The sequence below is a fragment of the Cyprinodon tularosa genome, unplaced genomic scaffold (genome assembly GCF_016077235.1).
Source record: "Cyprinodon tularosa strain WSP-4 unplaced genomic scaffold, ASM1607723v1 ctg466, whole genome shotgun sequence".
In the NCBI taxonomy this organism is placed as follows: Eukaryota; Metazoa; Chordata; class Actinopteri; order Cyprinodontiformes; family Cyprinodontidae; genus Cyprinodon; species Cyprinodon tularosa.
Genome location: NW_024039192.1, coordinates 311,905 through 333,580, shown reverse-complemented (window position 1 = coordinate 333,580; position 21,676 = coordinate 311,905). Strand labels below are relative to the sequence as shown.

Here is a 21,676-nt window from a genome sequence, read left to right as displayed (position 1 = left end):
TCTGATTGAACGTAGACCATCTGGGAAATTTGCCACTAACTTCCATTTAGCTGTAGACAGCTGCAGCCTCAAACCTCCATGGCTTTAAACTTTTTCCTTGACACATCTAGTTTGTTTATTGGTCTTTGTGAAGCTGTTTGTTTCCCCAAATCCTAAGATATTCCCAGAAAAGCTAGATTTGTGTTGAAATTTATTTACCCGTAGAAGATAACCTGCAGTGATCTTTCCACCAAAAACTGCAGTAATTGAATGTGGAAAATGTCAAAAGTAAGATGTCTGTATTAATCACACCTTGTTGATCTATTATCTGTATCTAACACACCTGTCCACTGCCTCAAACAGTCAGACTCCAAACTCAATTGTGGCTAGGACCAAAGATGTGTAGAAGGACACTAGGATGAAAATATAGACCTGTGCCAGTCTGGGATGAGTGAATCTACAATAGGCAAGCAGGTTGGTATGAATAAAACAGGCTAATCTAAGGCTAATGATAATATCTGTTTCATGTGAGCCAAGTGGAAGATCTTATCCAGTGAGGTCAAAGTGATCATGAGAACAGTGCAAAAAAAAAACAGAACTACACAGAGGAATGATGATGAATGACCTGCAGAGAGCTGGGACCAAAGAAACAGAGGCTAACATCAGTAAAACACTATGCTTACAGGGAGTTAAATCCTGCCGTGCCAGGCATGAACCCCTGCTTAATCCAGTAAATGTCCAGACCCATCTAAAGTTTTGAAGAGAACTCATGTATGATCCAGAAGAGGATTGGAAAATATCAATTAACTCTTTGAGCTTAAAGGAAAAAGAATGCTGAGTTATATCCCAAGAACTCCACCAGACTGGTGTTATCAGGCCTGTACACCCCTGGTCTATTTTGGTCAGACTGACACAGTAATTGGAGGCAAACACATCAGTTTAATAGAAGGAGGGACACAGTGGTAAAGTGAAAAACAAGGCTTTTGAAGAAAAAAAAGTAGAATCTCTGAATCCACCCAGGTTTGCTCTGCTTGCAAACACAGGGTGCATAAATAAATCCCAGGTCTTAAAAAGCACATGCTTTAAATGTACTGGTCTATTACATTAACTTCCTCATAAACAACTTAAGGTTTATGGTTGTAATGTGACAGGTCACTTAGAGCTAAGACGCATTTTTGTATAGATTTTTCAAAAGGTAATTTACCGTAATCAGTTGATTTTATATTAGATTTAAGGCATTCAACTAGGCATAAGACCATTTGAATGTTGTCATTCATTAAGTATTGGAAATACTTGTTTTAAAAACCAAAAGTTCATAAATAATCAGGTAAAGAAATTTATCTGTACCTTGGCCAGCTGTACCAGCTCCTACTTGGCCAAATCCACCTGGGCCAACTCCACCAGGACCAGTTCCAAAGCCTCCAGGGCCACCTCCACCTGGTCCAAAACCAGTACCAACTCCTCCTGGTCTCAGTCCTCCTCCTGCACTTCCTTGTCCTGTTCCAAGCCCACCATATCCACCTCCTAAAGAAAAGTAGAATGCTGTATTTGTTTTGTTGTTTTTTTATGCTGATGCAGCAACCATTTTTAGTCCAGCCAATGCGTCCCACCTGTTTTAGGAGGTTTTCCACCTGGAATAAGGTGGGGGAAAAAAATGACAGTTTACAGATAAAAACACAGAAGAATATAAAATTGGTAGAAAAATGTGCAAAACTTTTCTTACCAGCCCCAGGAATTACCCCTAGTCCACCACTTCCTGGACCAAAAGTGCCTGGTCTAAAACCCCCGGTTCCAACTCCACCAGGTCCAGCTCCGCCTGGACCAAATCCTCCTGGGCCAACTCCACCCGGTCCAACTCCTCCTGGTCCAACTCCTCCTGGGCCAACTCCACCTGGTCCAACTCCTCCTGGACCAAATCCTCCTGGGCCAACTCCACCCGGTCCAACTCCTCCTGGACCAAATCCTCCTGGACCAACTCCACCTGGTCCAACTCCTCCTGGACCAAATCCTCCTGGGCCAACTCCACCTGGTCCAACTCCGCCTGGACCAAATCCTCCTGGGCCAACTCCACCTGGTCCAACTCCTCCTTGACCAACCCCTCCTGGGCCAACTCCACCCGGTCTGACACCTCCTTGACCAACTCCTCCTGGGCCAGCTCCACCTGGTCCTACTCCTCCTTGACCAACTCCTCCTGGTCCTACTCCTCCTTGACCAAATCCTCCTTGGCCAACTCCGCCTGGTCCAAAACCAGTGCCCACTCCACCTGGTCTCAGTCCTCCTCCTACACCGACACCTCCTTGTCCTGTTCCAAGCCCACTGTAGCCACCTCCTACAAAAAGAGTAGGATGGTGTTTTTTTGTTGTTGTTTTAAAGCTGATTTAGAAACTATTTTTGGTCTAGCTAACCTATCCTACCTGTTTTAGGAGGTTTCACACCTGGAATAAGAAATAAAAGATGATAGTTTACAGTTTATAAAAACAGAAGAATATGGGAAAAATAGAAATGCATAAACAAGCTTAACAGAACCAGGTACTACTCCTACTTCACCACGGCCTGGACCAAAAGTACCTGGCCTAAAGACCCCAGGTCCAACTCCTCCTGGGCCAACTCCTCCCGGGCCAAAACCACCTGGTACGACTCCTCCTGGGCCAACTCCTCCTGGACCAACTCCTCCTGGACCAAAGCCACCTGGTCCAACTCCTCCTGGGCCAACTCCTCCTGGGCCGACTCCTCCTGGGCCGACTCCTCCCGGACCAAAACCACCTGGTCCAACTCCTCCTGGGCCAACTCCTCCTGGGCCAACTCCTCCGGGACCAAAACCACCTGGTCCAACTCCTCCCGGACCAACTCCTCCTGGACCAAAACCACCAGGTCTAACACTTCCTGGTCCTATGCCTCCAGGACCAAATCCTCCGGGTCCTTGTCCACCATATCCTGAGGAATAAGGGGCAAATGAGTTGAAATAAGATTATTATAAAATGTATCAGTCTCCCTTTAATCTCCTCTTTCTTTCAACTTTTCTCCTTTTTCTTGTTTTTCCTTTCCTGTTCTACTTTCCCATTGCAGGGTCCATATAATCTTTAATACCCGCTGCATGAATCATAATAAAGCTATTACATATATAAATCAAGCAGAACAATATGGAGCAAGCCAAGCTGATCCACTTGTGAAAGTTAAATCTGTTGGGCTCTTGTTGGCATCAAGACAATTATTCTTATTGCTACAGACAGGACACTGAGAAAAAAAAATAAAAAGAAATAAGATTATTATTCACGATGCCTTTCTAAGTCATTGTTTAACAAGGAAAATTTAAATGACATACTGTAATACATATGTAAAATAGCCTGGATGAAATTAGTAATACAAGTCCATATTAAGTGTACCTGATGCAACCAATATTCTATTGGTCACATAAGGTGCAATAAATTTTTTTGCAAACCCCAAACCATTTAGAATATTGCCGACATAATGTGCAGTAAGTGATAAACAGTTTTAGGTGTAACTTTATAGACGTGAAGCTTTTGCAAGATACAGTGAAGAGATCATTGGTGACTTTTATTGGAGCAGTTTGACGAATCCATATTACTTATTTTACTTTTAAAAGAGGATACATTCTTCAATGTTGGTTTGGATCTTTAAAGCCTTTGAGACATATACTGTTGATAAGGTCAGATTTCTAATTTACAAGATGAGGTCAATAATTGATTGAACATAATTTCACTTGGTATAGGATACAAATTATATATTGATTTGAGGGATGCCATGATAATTGAAAAAGAAGCAAATCAAAGAGTTACAGCTGAATTTTTCTATCTCAACTTGAATCAGCATAAGGAATTTATTGTTATTAAGATCCAAAAACACTAACCTTTAGTAAATGCTATTTAAATGTCCCATTTTATGAGCTCACGTGTTGGAAACAACAGTTAAAATCCCTTGAAGTGATGAAGGTCCATTATTTTCTTCCCAACGGGTCAACATGAACCACTTAAATGGTCTATTTAAAAGGTAAATGTCAAGGAATGCAGTGAGAATCAATAAAACACAAGAAAAAAACAAACCACCTAGACCAGCACCAAGTCCACCACCCCCACCAGACTGGAAATCTGGACTACCTCCTCCTGCACCAAAGCCTGGTCCAGTTCCAGTACCGCCGGCTCCTGTTCCAGCTCCTGTGCCGGTTCCAGCTCCTCCAGAGGTTGGAACATATACACCTGGTTAAAAACATCAGATGGGGTGAAAAAGTCATTTGTTTCTTTGGCAAACCTACAGCTGTTTCATAGTGTTTTAAAAAATGGTAGATCTTGGCGCATTGATAATAAATAACGCTATTATCTATCCTCTTGTAGAAAGAAGAAACATAATATTTCAGATATTGAGACTTCTTAAAGCAGTTTTTTTTTTTTACATTTCGTTCATGTTTGTTTTTGTAAATGCTGATTTATCTCCAGCTGATAACTAAGGCTGCCTAACCAAAAAGGCATGCATTCTCATAATTCTGCACTCATAATTCTCACAATTTTCTGCACCTATGTTTTATATTTCATCATTCTCTGTTACCAAAAATAGAAACACACAGAGGCAACAGCTATAAAAGGAAAAGTTTGTCAAGAACTCACAGTCCAGATGTAAAAAGAAGTCTGCAGGGATTCTTGAAGAATGTGAGTTAGTGATGTCACAGTAATGCCATGTACATGAACAACACTAAATAACTCTACTGCTCACCAACACCAACTGTGTCTGCAGACTTATCTTAAGTCTGTAGTTACATATGAACACACTCTGGTACAAAGGAAGTATAACATTTTACACCTGTCTGTTTTTTTTTTTTTTGTTTTTTTTTTTCTTATTGGGAATATGGTGTCTCTGGATTCATTTTGAAATCTCATCAATTCAACAGGTAAATTTAGCTTTACTAAACCCTGTTTATAAAATATAACAGTTATGCTCATTATTTAAGCCCGTTTTGTATAGTACACTATTTCTAGTTTTATGTAATGTGCTTTAGACACATTTTTCCGGCCAGTCAATTTCAGGTTTGGATTTTTTTTAAAGGGAACGTCAGAGATGGTTTATTGCAAAAAAAAAAAAATATTTACACTTTTAAATCTTTATACATGGTCACTGAATTTAAACCAGGTGCCATCCAAATGCAGGGATAATATGCAAATCTCTTTATTAACTAAATCCTATGATGTGGCCCTCATTAATCTGACACTCCAAATTAAAATCCAGCTCATCCAGCTGCCATCAGAAGTTATTTCATATATGGGATTTCATTTCCATATAAATGCAGTTGTTTCTTGAAGATCTTGGAGATTTGTCTTGTATGCCCAACCACTTACCAAGAGAAGTGCTGTCTACTCTATGTTTATAGCTTTTATTTGACAGAGGATGTGTTTTTTCACTCTTGCATAAAGGCTAGATTTGTAAAGTAGAAATCTAACGGTTGATGTATCCAGGCCAGCAAAGCTCAGGATCTCTGCAGTTCATGTAGAGTTACTATGGGTCTTCTAAATGCTTCTTTGATAAACACTGACATGTCCAAAGCCTACCAGCTTTGACATGTCATGTCATCATAGAATGAACTCCCTTAGGGCAACTGGCAACACTATACTGTCACAGAATTAAACAGTCTCCTTCAGTCTTTTGGAATCTGAAAAAGGTCACATTCACCTCTCCAGATTAAACCCTACATCAGAGAACTAAATAATTCTCTCATAAGGAAAGTGTTATATCTGTTTTGTTTGCTACAACAAGTCTTAGCTTTGTTAGCTCTCATGTTTAAGGCAAATAAAGCAATGCTCCGGGTCACATAACTCATTCAGTGATGGATCCAACACTAAAATTATCTAGGCGGGTTTTTGAGAATGGCAACTCAATACTTGCCAAGTTCTGTATGTTGATCTGAGAAATCATTTAATATTTATCGAATTAAGCCAATTCAGGGGGTTAAAACATCTAGAGTGCTGCTTTCATTTCATTATTTTAATTATTAGGTGCATCAGGGTAAAGGGGAAATGAAACCTAATGCCAGGCACACGTTCAGATGGGAATCAGTAATCACTTTGTGTTTGTTTATCTTATGAAAGGCAATAATATGTACAAGAGATTTGTATTTAAAAGATGTGATGATGTAAATCAGGTTCTGGGTAGGATTCCTTCTCTAAGGACTTGTGCAGACTGTTTCAGTCTAAGTAAGTAAATTAATCAAATAAATGACTGCAGTTATTCTTAACTAGCAGAAGTTCTCCTCTATGAGATAAGATTGTCTTTATTGATCTCACTGAGGAGAAATTCACTTGTCACATTGACTCAATACACAAAATAAGGTGCCAAAAGGAGGAAAAGGTGCATGGGGTATATACAGTGCTTCCAGTCTCTTATTTAACAGGATTATTGCACAGGTTATTGGAAAAGGTATTAAATAGTTATTGCACATTAGTTATTGCACAAGTTGTTGCAGTTATAGGACCGCATTGTAAAGTCTGATGGCAGCAGGGATGAATAACCTGGAATAATTGCAAACGAATCTGCAAAGTCTTAAGCTCTTAATTGACTAATTGCTAAGGATGTCACACGCATAAGACATTGAAATAGATTAGTGCAATTAAAGGTTTATTTGAACGATACCCTTCTTAAACCTCAGACAGAAAATGCACTGTGTATTTTTAGAATTAAAAACATGCATACAATGTCTTATTCTGTCTTATTTTATTTTGTTTTGACATCCAAAAAAAAGTAAGATTTGAAAATCTTTATTTTTTTAATCACTAAACACTTGGCAGCAAGTTTTTTTTTAATTCTCAACTTATTGTCAAACACTACTTTTTAAAATAAAAAGTTAATAAACCTTAAGCTGAGCCCAACAAAAGTCTGATCCTTGTTTTCACCTGCAAGCTTCTCAAAGACTAGATCATTTAGATAAAGACTCCAATAGTAGTTTTGGTTATTTTCATATTTAATGTAAGTTCTTTAGTCAAAAAATAACTAGTGTTTAGAGTATTTCATAACATATTTAAAGTCTAGAGGATCTCCAATTGAATAAAACAATCTCCTAAACTCTCAGTAAACATGCATCTTATCTACTGACTCTGTTACACAAACTTTCTATGACACCTGACCCACAGATGCTGATCTGCACTTCTCTGCACACATGCATTGAAGGGAGACTCACCTCCTTGCAGCGAGGGTTTCCACAGAGCCAGGAGAAGAACTCCATGCAGGTATGTGGCAGCCGTCCCTCTCGCCATCTCGCTCCAAAATGTCACTCACCTCCCACACGCCCCAGGTTTTATTCCCACTAAGCCTATCACGGCTCACGGCCTTTAGGAAGAAGGAGGGGAAATACAGAGAAAAAAGGCAAAATTATGCAAAGCAGGAGACTGTGTCAATTGGGTACGAAGGAATGAGGAGTGAGATAGAAGGGGAGAAAAGGAGAGAGAGAAAAAGAAATAACACTGCATCACCTTGTTAAACCAAATGGGCTGCTTTAGCCCTCAAATGACTTTACTTTATGAGGTTATGCTGCCAGCAAGAGAGAGAATGCCAGATAAAAAAGCGCTGGAAATGAGAAAACAAGGGAAACAGTGAAAAGAGAATCCATTAATTTGAAAGCAGCTTATTTTGGTTGTTGTTATTTTTCCCTGAATTCCCCAACAAACCAAAAAAAAAAAAACACATTTTCTGTGCTGTTAAAGATTTGGAAATGTTGCTGTGGTGTCAGACAAAAAAAGAACATACAGTAAAAATGAAAAAGTTTGGTTACTCAGCTGAAATGTGTAGCACTCTTATGCTTTGAGAATAACTTATGAAAAGGGATGAGTGGTTCAGCCTGGCAGGCGTCCAAACACCAGACCTTGAAAAAAAACACATCAAAGGTACAGTAATGAAATAATTCAAAGAACTGAAAAAAGTCCCTCTCATGAGCCCTCAGTCTGTCTCTTCCCAATGGGATGCCTTTAAAAGATGATTACCTTATCTTACTTAAGCTACCCTTGTCTGGGATCTTGTTCTATCACTCTTGCTCAATAGATGGTGTAAATCAAGAACTTAACTTTCTGGCTCAGATGCGGACAGAGCCAAAGTCTATGCACTTCCTGCACCCACTCCATCCTATCATCACTGTTAACAGGACACCAAACTGATGTCATTAATCTGCTTGAAGCAGAGACTGACCCAGTTTTCATATAGGACCAATAAATCATGTTTTGATTTAGAGCCATGATCTCAGCCTCAGTGGACCTCCCTCTCATCCTGGTCACTTCCTGCAAACTAATAACCCTCAAGATTACGGCTCAGAAATACCAACAGGATCAACATCATCTTCACAATGTAAGGAGGAGACCCTGAAGTTTCGATCCTTGACAGTTTTCACTCCTCAATTACACCTTTATTAGCAATAGAGAAGAGGATTAATGTTAAGCAGCCCCGGGGTGAGAATGCAGACACAGCTTTTGGTACTTAAGGACCAGATAGCCCAGGCATTCCCAAAGTCGGTCCTCGAGGGCCGCTCTTCTGCAGGTTTTAGAGGTTTCCCTGCTCCAGCTCTGATTTACATTGATAGTTGATTAACGGGCTTTTGCTGAACTGCAATCATTAGAATCAGCTGTGCTAAAGTAGAGAAACCTCTAAAACCTGCAGGACAGCAGGCCTCAAGGACCAACTTTGGGGATGCCTGGGATAGCCCATAAGAACAACCAAATTAACCTATGCTCCTTCAGAACCACCTACTAAATATTTAAAAGACTTGGTTGAAAGACATCCCTCAACCTAGATGAACGCATCTATGGATAGATGGAACAGACAACCAAACTATATTAAATCCCCTGGAAATTACACAAGGGTAAGGAGCTCCAGCATTTTTCCAAGACCAAATCAATAACCACAAGATTTTATAAATCAGAGATTTTGCAATTTTTCAGGGTCTCCTTTCAAAAACCCCTAGGGTAAGCCGCTGAGATCTCTGATCCTTGAAAAGTTTGAGCAGAGATTTTGGACTAATTGGTTCCCACTCCATGCTGGATTTCCCTCAGTCGCCTTCAGCCACCAGTCCGCACCATAATTAACTTCAGCTGCAGCCACTATATCCACCCATTTTCTCGTGATTAGTCCTTGTCACGGTCGCGGTGGGGCTGGTGCCTATCTCTAAAAATGTCCAGAGGACTTTGCCATTGAAATTCACCAGAGCTACAGTATAGTTAAACTGACAATGCCCATGTGCATGGCAGTGGGATGTTGTAATACATTGGGTAAAAGTAAAAAGAAAAGTTTTTTCAGCTTTCCGAGTCATGGTCCTCCACGGACGGGTTTGTCATTGAATTGAAGGGGGAGGATTTGCCATTGAACTTCTGGCTAGAGAAAAAACATGTCACTAATCGGTTACTCTCTGCTTCGCACAGCGCACTGGTCGTCTCCACCATGGATAATAGCGCATTGTGACAAACACCAGATACAGCACTGGGACTTGCTCAACAGTCGATACCGCACCGTGATGTCACAAATCAGTAGGTGGCACTAGTGTTCTTAGACAAACATGGATGCCTCCAGTAAAACACATTCTAATGAAATTACTGTTAATTAAAAACACTGCCGCCGCGGCCTGGCCCCAGATAAGCAAAAGAAAATGGATGGATGGATAAAAACAGTTATCATTTATTGAACAGTATGTAATAATTTCATACTTAAAGTACTTTCAGAAGTTTGTATTCTGAAAGTGAGCGGACTCTTCATTTAATGCCTGCATAGTTCCGGTTGATCTGAACCACTTAATAAAGTAGACACATGGTATGGCGGGTTAGCGAGGCTTCGGACATCATCGATTTTGGCCCTCCCCTAAATGAAGCAAGCCTCAATACACGCTTCGCAGAAACGCCCCCTCCACTACTCGACACACGCCTTGAAGCCTTGACTCATAACATCACTACATGTCTAATTCTCTATGCAGCTTCAAGCTAGGTCAGATCTCCATTGCAGCTTTAGTCCATGTCTTATGCTCTCTGTCATCTATAAATCAAGCCAGGTGCTGCATCTTATACCAGATGAAATCTGGTTCAGACAGCTACTCTGTTTCTATTCTGCTTCTACATGAACTGCCTGATTCAATCCCATCCATCTCCTGCTTTGCCTGCCTGCCCCAGTCTGCTACTATCTCACCCATGACAATACAACTTATGTTTCACTCTATCGGCTTAACATACTGGGGTCTCAGTGGCCGAATCATAACACCAAGTTGTCCTTTCTTGATAATTCGTACCCAGCCTGTAACAGTAATAAACAGTAACAGTAATAGTTGGGTTAGCCACAACAACCTAACCTTGTCCGGAGCATCAAAAATCTCTGTAAATTTCATATTCCTATGGCACTCAGTCTGCATTTCATTATAATAGACTATAAGCTTCTCCTGAGTCCTCAAAGTCTGCCTCTACCACAAAGGACATGTTGACAGAATTTAATAGACCATGTGCTCCTTCCGCTGCTCGACAGCAGCTTCAGTTTGGGTTTGCCCCATCCCCACACACAGGGAGAGATTTTTCCTGCTTTCTTTAGTGAGTTGTATAACAGTTCAGAGTTTCTTCAAGCCAGCTGATAGTTCTTTTGTTCTCAGGAGTTTCATCTTCCAGATGTTTGCCTTTGCAAAATGTATAACTGTCCACGGTTACCCAAAAGACAAGCAAGCTTTAAATTCTTTCTCCTTAGCTTCATGGTTAGTTTGACTCCCAAAGCAAATTAGTCATTTAATTTCCACCTTGAAATGACCTTCATGAAAATCCAAACAAATGAAATATTAGCAAACTGAATTTGAGATCAGCTATGCAGTATTTATACCTCGGTAACCTCCAAACAAGAGAACTCTGATTCACAGATTTCAGTGTTCTATGAAGTGCCGTATGTGTCCAGAAGTCACGGTTGCCATTTAGGATCCCTGGAAACAATCAGTGTTTTTATTAACCAGTGGTTATTGTTAGGGGGTTTTCTCCATGTTTGGGCTGGTCTTGGGTTCTCAGTGCATGAGTCTGGCAGGATCACAGAAACATTTTCTTTTTCTGGAGGTAATGGGCCTGAAAACGGATGAGGTGAATGAGCTAATGACACCTCAACATTTAGAGAAATGGAAGAAGAGATGAACACCTAAATCCTCCTACAGATTCTTTGTGCCTAAATATTCTTTAAGCAGAGCTGGAATGATTTCTTGAGGGTTGTAAAGGATATCTTATTAAAGAAATAAACCCATCAACACCTCGGTAAAACTATTCAATTTCAATACATTCTAAGATTTATGCAAAAATTATGAAACGTGTTCCAGTTTCACTCTGAAAGGTAGAAAATTCAGTTTTTCTCTTTGAAAACTTTGACTCTCCATTCTGTGCTCAGCAGCTTCACTAATTGGTGACTGCGCTGTGTGTTTGTAATTCTGCAAAAGAGTTTATTATAAACAGAAAAAAGTAGGAGCAGTGCTACCTGAGTACCCATAATTGGTCCTAAAGTGTAGTTTTATTGCTACTTCTTCAGACCTGGTACACTTTGTCTTTAGCTTTGATGGAGCTATATAGTTATAAAGTGAACTAATGCTGTAAAAATAATCCAAAATGAAGGGAAAAGAAACATACATGCTAAAATAAAAGCCATATGCATGCTTTATTGGTTACCAGGATACAATTGAGGTCATGACTAAATATAGAATCTATATAAATATAACAAAAAACACAATTTTTATTCAAGTTTACAATGTTAGGCATATTCCTTTTAACTATTGGATATTAAAATGTATATATTTGAGTCCATATTCATAACATTGCATTAATTAAATTTTCTATTTGTGGTTCACTACTAACCTTTATACCTTTTTAATGGGATTCTGAAGTCATCTACTTTGGTCTGAAACCTGAGACTCAGTGAAATGGAAAGCAATGTATGTTCTTCAAACGGGGAAACGCATTAAAGAGGTTGGTTTGTTTCTACACAGAGACTAAACAGGTCTGTTTATACCTTCTCAGTGCAACTTTCCACAACAGTCAGTTCCTAGCGGTGATGTAATGACACTCATACATGCATACAGACAGTAACATTATTCAGAAAGACTTGGAGCTCTGTTTTTGTTTTTCCTGAACAGAACTACACCTCTGTTTGCGTGAGATTTTATCAAATACCAGAGGACTATTTGGTCTAGTGAGATGAAACTTAGCTGTAATTCTGAGTTTAAGGGTCATGTGATGGATGGGGTGTTATCGTACACTGCTGCAAATAGCCTACTCACCAGGGTTAAAAAAAAAGAAAACAGGAATATGGGAGTATTTTGACATTTTAAAGTTGTTCTTGATTTGAACATAACATGTTATAGGGCTGGATCTTACAAAGAAAATGCGTTTTGACTAGTGCTCTTTGCAGAATCTGTATAGTTTGCAGAGTCTTGGGTACTCTCTATTAATTTTCTACATGATTGTAAGACTGAGAACAAGGCTGACAATTAAAGAGGTTAATGAAGTGTCTAGTGGACTATTTCCCCGCTGCTTTTAACAAATTTCTGTCATATTTTGGATCATTATCCCACTGAAATACACACAAATGTCCCATTTTTAATTTACAAGATGACTCTTATTAGTATTTTATTTACCAATAACATGATACCATTACCTCTTACATCTTTCACTGTCCAGTGATTCTGAAGGATAATAGTCCAATGGTATCTTAATTTCCCCTAACTTACAATGCAAAATCAACCTTTTTAGTAAGTAAAATTCATTTGTTTAGCACTTTTCACAGAAAAATCACAACGTGCTTCACAGTAAAAATGTAATACAATAAAACAATGTAGATTACAATGTATATCAACATTTGAAAAACAAATGGAAACATACAAACAGAGCCATAAAAACCACACGTCCAATTCAAAGCCTGCTTAAATAGCAGTGTCTTCAGTTGCTTTTTAAAAGAATCAACAGAATTCATGCAGGAGGCAAAGCATTTCGCAGCCTCGGAGCCACTGCCTGAAACGAACAATGCCCTCTGGTTTTAAAACGAGTGAGTGGAAGCACTAACTAATGTTTGGCCCGTTGACCTCAGATTATGGGGTGGAGTGTAGAACTCTAACAGCCTAGAGATGTAGGGAGGAATTTTACCGTGCAGGGCTCTAAAAGTAAGAAAAAGGATTCTAAATTGGATTCTATACTGGACTGGTAACCACTGCAGAGCTGCTAATACTGGTATAATGTGTTCTCTTTTGTTAATGTGAGTTAAAAGCCTTGCAGCAGAGTTCTGGACAACCTGGAGACGTTAAAGCTCCTTTTTACTCAAACAAGTAAAACGACTGTTGCAATAGTCTAACCGTGAGGAAATAAAAACATAAACAATCATTTTTCAACTCACCCTTTGACACCAGTGGTCTTAATTTGGAAATATTCCCTAGTTAGAAGTAATAGTTCCAAACTAATTATTTAGACTGGTTCTTCAAGGACGCTGAATCGAAGACGACACCTATGCTCCTGAGGCTGGGCTGAACACACTTTATGTTGCTTTATCTGAGGGATTTTACTTTCGATAATTAGTGCGATAATTTGTGTTTCAGGTTTCTCAGAGTTCACAAATAGGAAATTGTTACATAACCACTGTTTAATGCTGGTCAGGCAGTTAGTTTAGGAAGAAAATTTATTAAATTCAGTGTCCTTGAAAGAGTAATATAGTTGAATATCGTCCGCATACAGGTGGTAAGAAATGTCCCTGAGTTGACTGATTATTTGACCTAGAGGACTTATGTACAAAAGGAACAGGATTTTTGATCTTTGAAATATATTGTCATGTTATTCCTATATCCAAACCAGAAAAAAATTGTATTTTGCTTGATTCACCAGTGCTCCATAACCCTCATGAATTCTGCCATCTGAACAACAGCTGTTCTGGAAAAAGAAATGCCCATCACAGTCCTACATTGAACAACAATTACCTGCCCCCTCCAAGAATCACCTACCTTGTCTGTCGTGCACCTGCCAAGCAAAGAACATATCCATTTTCTCCAATCAGCAAGTGATTATGTAAGGTAGAGCACAAGGATTTCTGCTCAAAGTTGAGACGAAGTTGTTATGATCTACACGGGGACTGCAGCTGTTCTTTTCTTAGCTAGTGTTTAGGTCCTAAGTATTTGTTTTTCAGCTATTGAGGTCTCTAACTTTGTTCACCCTCCTTAAGAGAAGGCTAATTGCCAGAAGTGGAGTGATACAGCAACGTCATAAAATGGGCATTGACAGACGGAGACGGCTTCACTCCTGGAGAGTCTTTTTACCAGGTCGGAGGAAAACAACCAGTATTTCATAACAAATAAATAATCTGTGATGCCAAAGACAACATTTCATCATGTGCTTGATATAGTTGACTTTGGAAGGCTTAACAGTGGACCTGAGGTGTTTTTTCCAAATGTTCCTCCTTTGTTTTGAACCAGACTCACGTGGAATGTTTAGTACCAAAAACTTCAGTCTTAACCTCATCAAAGGACATGGTGCAAGTAAAATTGCCAATTAAGCTGGTGATAACATGCTTTTATGTGTGTTCAAAAATCTACCTGACATCACAGAGCCAGCAAAGAGTAGAGGCTAAGTGTAGAGGACTATGTAGAAAAGATGTATCTGAAATTTGAAGAGCTTTAAACACATCAGTGTAGTGAGAGGCCTTGTATGTTGTCTTGTACTGTTAAGTACCACCCATGGCTGAGGTTCAGGGATCTTTTTTCTTTTGTCAAGTTAACCTCTCCAGTGTGCATTTAAAAGCAGGACACGATGTGCTTTGCACTCTGTTCTGCTGCAGATCAGGAAGTTTTTTCACCATTATTCCTTCAAAGAGCTGGTCACATAGACTTGGATAACACTGCTTAAACCGCATTGCAAGTTAGCCCTTGCAAAAATGGGAATGAGGCTTCGAAGTTCGACATCTTGGAGACATAAGAACAAAGGAGGTTAACTTCTTTACAAAATAATTAAACATATGATAACAATCTCTCTATTTCCCTGCTTATATGCTGTGATATTTTCAGTATGAAGATTTGTGACAAAATTGAACCATTGTGCTGCTATTGTTAGACTAGTAAGCTTTGGAAAAACGTATATGCCTTCTTTCTCTGAAAGATGAACTTGATCTCTGTCCAGCTTTTTTTATCGCAATCCCAATAGTTTTACCTTTCCATTGTTACTCTGATCCTTGAATTTAACAAGTTGAGGTCATCAGTCTGAAAATCTTCTATCAACATTCTGTCCTCTTGTCTTGCCAATTTTGAAGTGTGGCAAAAAATAGGCCAATCTGGCTACTTTTCCGTTGTTGATTGCAGCTTTCCAGGGTTTTAGTCCTATTACTCTTCCTCTACTCTGTACTAAATCAGGTTAGATTTCCATATCTCCACTAAAAGCTACAACTGTGGCCATCAGTGTTGAATGTTGATCCACTGATGACATTACCATGTGACATTAAAGAACATGGTTACATTAAATGAGCTTATGTGAAACTCTTTAAAAATGACATCATAACTAAGTAAATAGCAATTAAAAAAAACATGAATAGTTTTCTTTTGCTGCATATGCAAGAATGTCCACTTGCCTTAATATCTAGATCACACACCCACTCAAACTAATAAAGTCAGGAACAGACTTATGACTGGGATCAGTCAGGGCAGACTGCAGTGTCTCATCCGGTCCATCTCTCCAGGATCTGTACACCTCCAGGACTCTGAGGCGTGCAGGGAAGTTTGCATTAATGCATAGCCTACTGTGTATATAGTACATGGGTATACTATATATTGCATATAACTACAGATCCTGTATTCTGTATATATATCCAATTTGTCTGCACCATCAACACCAAGTCAAATTCTTTGTAAGTGCAAACCTACTTGGCAGTAAACTTGATTCTTATTTTGATTTATTTATCTATTTTTTGTTTGATATTGGATATTAATCTCTAAGTAGGTATGAAAGAACCCTAAATGGCACAAAAACAGTAATGGAAATGCTTTGATTCTCTCCTGCTGCATAGAAATGTGGAGCTGCAACAGAAATATTATATGCAGGGCAATACAGTCAATCATCGGACTATATGCTCAAGTTATTCCGCTTTGCTTCTGTTTTGTGGTTGTTCTTCTTCTCCAGTGGATTGATATGTCCCTGCATCCCACCACCTAGTTTTACTACTGCGTTCTGTACAGCCCACTGCTGATGACGAAGGACTTATCATCAGCAGTAACGACTGCTGGTTGAAACAGCTGCAGCTGGGAACTAAGCACCCACATTCTGTGGTACGGGCTTCGAACTGGTTAAACAACAAAGATTCTGCTATTGAAAAAGGGGCAAATGTAGAGTGCAGCCATAGTAGAGCATAAAGAGAATGGGCATTTGTCAAATTACACAAGGGGATCAGGACGTCACATATAAAATAAGCAAAGAAAAAAGAAAACTTCTTGCAGAATAAATGTATTTTTGTCTAAATACTTTTATTTAAAATTAAGCCGCAGTAATAAATCAACATTTTATTATAATACATCTTTATTTTGCAGGTGTAATAGTAAGTGTGGAGGGAGTGACGATTCTGAACTACAAAATCCTGCTGCAAACCATATAAGGTTTGCCTGTCTCTCAACATTATCAGTCTTCTTATGGTTTCTGTTAAATTATATTGTACTGCAGTTAAGCTGAAACCCTGTAGACATTACATCATGTTGTCTCAATTTGGTCAGTTGTCCTGCTGTAATAAGAAGAAATTACCACTTTAAAAACTGGGCAGAGTATCAGCATCCACTGCCAGAAAGCTTTTCAAAAAGTTCACGTTGTTATTCTTGACATGAATCTAGCATCAGAGTGGTAATGTGTGTAAACATAGTGATTCATGCAACCCGTGACAGCCATCATCACTAAAAGCACACGCGCACTCTACCTCATCTACCTGCTGTCCACGCCCCACATCCTTCCACTCAACCCGCGGGGTCCTCACTCATGCCAACTCAAAGAAGTGTATCAGTGTTACAAATAAAGCAGCTGACTGAGTAGCTCCTATTTTGAGTTTACCTAATGTCTACCTTACGTTTACCTAATGTCTGCTGTCTATATATGGGCATCTGTGCAGTGAGGGACTGCACACCCCCTTAGAGCTGCTAATTTGCCCCTCTTGGAGGCAGAGAGAATGAGTGATAGAGGAAAGAGCGGGTCTAAAAAGCACAGACAGATATGGCCTCCAACATCCAACATCACTCACCCAAACTGAGATTTGCTAATAAGCCCACACAGGCATGAATCCTTTAAAATGTGTCATCATGGAAGTATTTTATTTCTCTCTTCACATAGGGATGCAGCCAGGTACATGAGGCATCCACCTGGGAATTTTGTCTCCTTATAAAACTCAGCATCATTAATTGTTAAACTTCTGAGCATGTGTGGGCGCAGCATGGATCTGCAGTGAAGCTGTCTAACTTGTTTGTTGAAAGGTTGGCAATGTAAGCCTGAGCTTGTAGGAATATAAAGAATATTGTTTCAATAAATTCACCCAAAACTCTTTGTAAGTGCAGTTCAAAAAAGTTGGGCCAAATGTGCTTGTAATGTTATAAATATGTCATGAGTAATACTTTGCAGGCATAGGGAAATGTAATTAGAAAAATCATTGTAAACCACCTTGTTGGTGCAAAACTCTTTGGGCATTTTAACGTTTTCCATACCCATAATTGTTGAGGAGGTAACAAAAGCAATAGAATTTTGGTTTGTTTTTGAGACAGACTTTCGTCTTCAATATATTGTGAATTTTGTGAGAAACTGTATGACAACTGTCTTTGTTAATGTGTTATATTAACTTACACTGACTACTTTATTTGTTTAAAATCAAATAGGAATTCAAAAAACAAAATTAAGTGGGTCTTTTTAGACTTTCTATCATGTAAAAATATTCAATTATGATCCAAAACTCTCCCTAGATTCAGGGTTCCTATGTCATAAAAAAAGGGAATCTAAATATTTTTCAGGATCGGGTATGGAAGACCAATTTTTCAGACATCTTCCTCTGTTCCATTCTCTCTATTTTCTTCAGAAAGCAAATTTAGTACCTCTTGGTCATGTGCAACAACAACAAAAAAAGGTTTCTAAAAGAGATATTTTCAAAAAACATTTCGTTATTTCAATTAAGTCTTATCTGATTCTGTCAGCAAAGCCTTGAATGATTTGCCGGAAAGACCTGTCAAAATGACTCCGGTAACAACTATTGTAGACTGGAAGAAGTCACCAGTTTTTATTCAAGATCCTTATTAGTGTTTTTAACTTGTGACGTTTCAATTTCTCCACATAATAAATCTATCGAAGCTAGCTAAATTATGTTAAATTCATTGTCGTCCCTGACTTTATCTCTTGTCAGGCTCTACAGTTCTTCAGGCAGAATATGCAACAGACATGCATTCAATTCAATCTGTTTAATGATAAAGGGCAGTGGTCAATCACCAGTATGTGATATTAGTGATAATCCATAGATTGTTTAACAATTAATACCCTGAGGACTTAGACAGGGAGACAAAATACTTACAAGTAACATGACGTTTGGTGTGGGGTTTATCTGTAGTGCTAGGTTGTTCCTGACACAGTCTTGCCAATCTATGTTCTCGAATGTACGCAACTGTGTTTGGAAATTAGGGAAAATCTGGAACATGGCGACTTCTATTGTGCGGTCTTTCTATCACCGTGGTGGTCCTTAAGAAGGCTCTGGGCGTGCTGGTTCTGACCAACTGAATGGTTCCAGTGAGAGCATTCATTGAGTAAACACATTGTCACTTGCAACTTGTCAAATATTGACCCTTGGTCAAGTATTCCTCTTGTCATTTGTTAATGTGCATGGGTTAAAGTGCAAACTTGTGAAAATTTTCTATGAACTGCGAAGTGAAATATAACTCAATCCTGACCCCTAAAGCTTAAAAAGAAAAATTGGAATACATGATACCAGAAGCTCCTTAAATAAAAACAGAATTGTATCAGTTACATGGTTCAGTGTCTATAACCTGTCAAGTAAACTGGGTGTCAATCTTTGCCATGAGGGGTAGCCTGTTGTGTCAGTATGTGATTGGCAGGAAGCTTAGACCGAAAGTGTGAATATGTCAGTTGGGAGTGAGAATGTGTTGGTGGAATTTTAGGCAAATCCATGAAGACACTGTTGCAGCAATCGATTCTACTATAGATAAATATACAAATGCGTTTTCTAGACTTTAGTTTAGTATATAAGCTTGTGTTGAATGAAAATAGTTAACCCCATTGTGCCCGTGAAGAAAAATATAACCTTTTGTTACCCTTTTGTTCATAATCCTGACACCATATCCCTCTTATTAAAACCCAGGAACCTACTTTGCCTCCCAACTCACAATCCTCTGGTGCCGCTGCTGGAGATATGTCCTTGGATGTTCATTGGGTCTTTGTCCATGAACACCTTGTTGCCTGGTTTGTTTCTTGGGACTGAATCTGCCCCAAAGTTTGCAAACAAAAACTGTTGTTGCAGTTATTATTTGCAACCTTTGAAGCGCCTGGATTTTCCTGGCTTGGTGGTTTGGCAACTATTCAAATAGAGACAAGAGAAGAGAAACTGTTTCAAGAGAAACTGTCAGGACTCCTGTTTTGTGTCTGTGTTTTCTGTGTTTGTCTCCCTTCATCCACCAGAAGGCGCCTGGTTCTGGTCCGCCTCCTCACACACCTGCGGATGGTTTCCTCGTTAAACGGAGTGTTCTTAAGCTGCTAACTGCCACTACTTCAACGCCATAGTGTTCGCCAGTTTAGGCTACTCTAGCCAAGCTGAGTTTGCTGAGTCAAGCTGAGTTTTTGTCAACCTGATTTTAACCTTGTTTTGTCTTTGCCTCTTGGCAGGAAGTTGTCCTGCTAACTGGATCTCTTGGACCTTCACACCCTGGAAGGATAAACTGAGCTTCAAACTGAGCTGGGATTCAAACAGGAGGTTTGGATCCACTTTCCCCAAGAGATCGTTTGAGCTTTCACTGAGAAAGGGATTATTCTCCACAACGACCCGTTCAAGTCCCGCAGGAAATCTGAAAGGCAGTCAGTATCTCCGTTTTCCAACTATCAACCACATTCTGGGTAAAACCTGTTCCGCGCTCCACCGAATCAGACAGATACTGGAACCACGGCACACAGACAGGAGTCAAGGACTCAACAACTTCACTGGAAATGTGAGTCGGCAACCAAAACCTCTTCTCCAAGTTTCACAAGTCAAATTCCCCACTGAGCTTTAACTATCCGCTGTGTCTTCCCCTCACTTTGCAGTTCCGGTTGGGCAATGTTCAGAGCAACACTTCTCCCCCTGTTTACTTCTTCAATAAAACCCGTAAAAACCTACCTGGACTCTCTGTTAGGTTTTCTGCATTTTTGGGTCAGAACATCAACATCATGACAGAAACATGAATAAAATCAAAAGAATGCAGGTCATCGGTATGCAAAACTAGTTAAGATCTGTTTGTTTGTTAGTATTAAAAGTATTGAGGCAGAAATGCTTAATGTTACCCCCAAAAAGTGCTTTCTAATTTAAATAGACACACGGGCAAAAAGAGTCATTTTTTGTGTGAGTACAAACTACAATGGTTTGAAATCACACATGTTTTCTATATTTTAAAGCTTGACTCAGAAATGTTTTCATTATTTGGCCCCTTCTTATGACTCATGGTGACCCCCTGCACAATGGGGAGCAGCTTTGCCTCCCTGGAAGGTTGAAACAACACGAAATTAAGAGCGGTGCTCTACATAAACACTGCTGGGCTGTCATATATGGTTGGGCCATGCATCAGTGTGCAGTAAGAAGAAAAAAAGAGACTGAAACCATGGAGATTGCAGGAACAAGCAGGATAAAGAGGGAGAAGTCTAAGGGGTTAGATCACTTTGTTTGAGTGAGGGAGGTCAGCAATGTTAGTTTTCCATCCACTGTGATAATGTCATCCTTTTGATTGTGTAGGAACGTCAAAGTAACACATGCTCTGCAGCGAGGCTGTAAGCTTAACATAAATCATAAGCTCACTTCTCTGTGATGTCAGAGATTGGATTTCAGATACAGGAAAGTGAAACCAGACTGCCTTTGTTTCCTGAAAAGCTTCCTTGCTTCACAGTGTCATTCTTTAATCAGATGTTTTAAATGTTGTTAGATGGACTAATAAAACCCAAGAATGAGGTCTGTGTTTTACCTCCTGTTGAGTCTACACTCACTTAGCACGCATATACAGACACACCAAAACTGCTTCATCAATGATTGCATAAATGAATAAATAAATCCTGAGTACATTTTACAGTCAGTTATGTTAATGTTATATCCTTTAAGTTTGTTCTTTCAGATATGGGGAGTTTTAAATTATAAACTTCAATCACAGTTCTGTAATCATTCCCACAGGCATTACCTCTAGCTTTCAGATTTTCTAAGCATGTGTCTGATTTTCCCGGTAAGTTTTTCCAATGAACAGCTTCTGGAACTAAACAGCTAAAAGCAGTTTTTCAAAGAGAAAAAATGTTTTTTGAATTGTGGTCTTAAAAGGAAATGTGTTTTAACAAACATGTTCTGCACAAGAAAATTAAGTTAATTCTGGTGCAACCTTGTTTCAATACAATTTTGAAGGTTGTTTACTTGGTTATAGGATAAAAAAATCGTTTGATAAAATTCCAAAATAAGAATATTTTCTTAATTTAAGAGTAAGGCTACTTAAACAGCAGCT

At 39.2% G+C, this 21,676-nt stretch overlaps 1 protein-coding gene across 1 annotated transcript in view; it reads right to left on the bottom strand.

Annotated features, from left to right (window-relative positions):
• LOC119794001 (fibroin heavy chain-like) overlaps nt 1-7,312 on the bottom strand; it is a 35,629-nt gene extending 28,317 nt beyond the window's left edge. Inside the window, exons 1-8 of the mRNA XM_038301335.1 lie at nt 7,157-7,312; nt 4,041-4,193; nt 2,548-2,913; nt 2,394-2,414; nt 1,916-2,308; nt 1,703-1,840; nt 1,590-1,610; nt 1,327-1,503 (exon numbers count right to left, since the gene is read on the bottom strand). Of these exons, the coding sequence (XP_038157263.1) occupies nt 1,327-1,503; nt 1,590-1,610; nt 1,703-1,840; nt 1,916-2,308; nt 2,394-2,414; nt 2,548-2,913; nt 4,041-4,193; nt 7,157-7,232 (1,345 nt within the window). The 5' untranslated portion in view covers nt 7,233-7,312. The remainder of the gene's footprint in view (nt 1-1,326; nt 1,504-1,589; nt 1,611-1,702; nt 1,841-1,915; nt 2,309-2,393; nt 2,415-2,547; nt 2,914-4,040; nt 4,194-7,156) is intronic.
• Between the last annotated feature and the right edge of the window lie 14,364 nt (nt 7,313-21,676).